This window comes from Sinocyclocheilus anshuiensis, unplaced genomic scaffold (assembly GCF_001515605.1).
Source record: "Sinocyclocheilus anshuiensis isolate Anshui unplaced genomic scaffold, SAMN03320099.WGS_v1.1 scaffold202, whole genome shotgun sequence".
Lineage (NCBI taxonomy): Eukaryota > Metazoa > Chordata > Actinopteri > Cypriniformes > Cyprinidae > Sinocyclocheilus > Sinocyclocheilus anshuiensis.
In genome coordinates this window covers 173971-177058 of record NW_015542342.1, presented here as the reverse complement: position 1 = coordinate 177058, position 3088 = coordinate 173971, and the positions used below count along the sequence as shown (strand labels likewise).

Genomic DNA, 3088 nt, shown 5'->3' with positions numbered 1-3088 from the left:
CCCCCGCCCTGCTCCGAACATGGCAGCAAAGGGAAGGAGGAAAGTGAAATAGACTGAGAGCGACTACACACGCAGGAGAGAGAGAGAGATAGACGAGTCTGCCACTGACAGGGAATATCTGCCATTTTCCATGTCGCAGGAGGCTGCAGCCCTGATCCAGAGGACCGGGATCCAGGCACAGGCACCGCCGCAGGTAGAGACGCATGTTTCTCCGCATTTAAGGGGCTTAATGTCAGTGCGAGTGGATGGATGGACGGATGAGTGCGGGACGGAGCGCTGCGGTGCGTCTCCAGAGCTGCATGCATGGGGACAGGGGGGCGTGTTGGATAGCAGGATGCCCATGTGTTTGCCGTTGCGCTCAGAGCCTGATCGGAGTTCAGTTTCCTCCCGTACGAATCCCATTCCAAACACTACAGAGCTAGCAACAGATAATATATGAGAGGGTTATATTATGTACACGTTGTGTTCATGTCAACACTGTACTTAGTATGTAGTACAAGCTCATACACTCTTAAAAATAAAGGTTCCTAGAGGGGAATTCTATGGCGATGCCATAAAAGAACCATTCTGAGTTTCAGTGAACCATTTTTCCTTAATGGAAAGAACATTTTAATATTCTAAAGAACCTTTTTCCACGTTGTGGAATGGAAAGGTTCCATTGATGTTAAAGGTTCTTCATGGAACCATTTTTATGCGTATTTTAACAATAAGAAAGGCATGTTTAATATTCAGTCTAGATGTGAATCACGCTCTGTATTTATGTATGGATATGCAGCTGAAATATATCAGAGCTATATTTAGAGCACAAAACACAAAGCTAGACTCAATGCGCTTGCGTTTATGTCAAAGACGCATTACGCATATTCAGTGTGTGTTTTATATGAAAACCTGTGCTTAGGTGATGCTATGAGGAAAGATTTTGTGATTGAGACATTCTACAATGTGCTAAACAAGGGCTGCATGTTGAGTCGAAATCAAGAAGTACACAAAACTTGTGCGTTTATGCCATACTCAACATGCTCCTGTGTTTATGACGACACTTTGTGCATATGCAGTGTGTGTTGCGTTTTATATGATAACCTGTGTTTATGAAATACTATGAGGACGATTTTGTGATTGAGACATTCCGGAAAGCATAAAGGTCTGTTTGCATGCATTTCAAGGGAATTCATACCGTTTGTGTGCGTGTTATTTTGCATGCACTGTGCCCTTGATCAAGGAAGCATGGGGGTAAGACAGCTCTAACCTATTAAACGCTGCACTGAGACTGCAGTGTAACAGCTGACTGATATTGATGCTCTGGACAGCCCCTCTCCGCAAGAATCCATTTAGAGACGTGTGTGTGTGTGTGGAGGGAGTGTAACTGACAGGCAGAGAGCGCTGTGTGTGTGTGTGTTGGTATGTGTGAGAGACGGACAGATACGGAGCAGAGAGTGAACGGAGAGAGAGAGGTGAGAGGAATATGAAGGAGGGGGAGAAAAATGGAGGGATGACATGAATATTTGAGTGAATTAGAGAGAAGAAGGAAAAAATGATACCAACATCTGCAATAGCATACTAGACGGAAAAAAAAGGTCGCAACTGTTTCCCAAGGTTAAGAGCGTCACTATGCATGTAAAACAACCCAAGACATCAGCAGATGAGATCATGTGCCAAACCCACACACACACACACACACTCACACACACACACACACACGTGCGCGCGCTTGCAGGGGGTGGGTGGTATGACCACAATCTTATATCACGCTATGAGTCATTTTATATCATGGTAATATAATAATAATTTGATGATAAATGTAGTTATAAATTAGATATTTTTTTATATTATTAGTATTTGTCATAATTCATGATAATATAGGTAAATATAGAATAATCACTGACTACTTTCTGATATTATAGGAAATTAAATAACATTTCACAAGTGAAAGGTACTTATTTATTATTATTTTAATTTATTTATTTCACATTTATTATTATTATTATTATTATGTATTTGGAACTTGATGGATACAAACCAAAATACAGCAGTAAACTGCCCACAAAAAAAAAAAAAAAATCATAATATTTTTTATATTTGCATTGTTCTTTTTTTTCCATTTCCAATCAAATATTCCCTAGATATTTAATATCTAAACAATATATTTTTCTTACTCCAGTGACATGTATTTTTTATTTTAAACATAAACTACTATTTTCTTAGATTTATGCTTAAAATTATTTAATACATAATTATTCATATTAGTAGTAGTAGCATTAGTAAAGTATTAATATTAATAAATACATAAATATAACTAAATAAATGTACCTTGTTTTAAGGATGCTTAGAATTGTTGTTGTTTTTTTCTAAAAATATAATATATATATTTAATGCCTATTTTTAGCTAATCCAGTTAATGAAATCCAGTAAATGTTAATCTCACTTTATTATTTTATCTTTTTATTTAGAACTTGATGACGGAAATCAAAAGATCAGATTATCATAAATGAATAAAACATCTTGCACAAGAGTACAAACAGCTTCACAAATAAACACAACACTAAAACTGACATTATAATGACTTTGAATTCGGATTGGATGAGCCGCATTGAAGCTGCTGCAAAATAGCTGATATAAACACATCAAGGGAATTCTATATTAATGCGGCCAGTTTTGATGATGGTTGGCAACCATAAACAGCTAAACTCTGTTACTGCCCTTAATAACAACTTCTTTGTCATCCTGACTTGTTTGGGACACGTCACACTCTGTTTGCATGATTGCATATTTTCTCATCACTACAGAAAATAACCTAATGCAGCCCTGTCTACAGCATTCAAGCAAAATATGTAAACAAATTTCACCATCGCACAGTATATACCATCATGCCACCCAGCTCTACATGCTGCTATATACTGCATTTTGTCAGGACTATACCGAATGTAGCATGGAGGCTGATGCAATCCCCTGAAACTGTCACACACCTGAGGGCCAGTCAGAGAACAACCATGAAAAACAGAACGAGAGAGAGAGAGAGATCGGAAACCATCACCTCTTTCAAGAATAGAAGGTGATAGGAATGAAATTAGATAGAGGCAGGGGGAAAGAG

General features: G+C 38.0%; 1 protein-coding gene across 2 annotated transcripts in view; it reads left to right on the top strand.

Moving 5' to 3' along the window:
• Positions 1 to 96: 96 nt before the first annotated feature.
• The window catches only part of LOC107691219 (retinoic acid-induced protein 1-like), a 53888-nt gene continuing 50896 nt past the window's right edge, over positions 97 to 3088 (top strand). For both annotated transcript variants that reach the window (XM_016489719.1, XM_016489718.1), the window contains exon 1: positions 97 to 193. In XM_016489719.1, coding sequence (XP_016345205.1) covers positions 131 to 193 — 63 coding nt within the window. In that variant the 5' untranslated portion in view covers positions 97 to 130. The remainder of the gene's footprint in view (positions 194 to 3088) is intronic.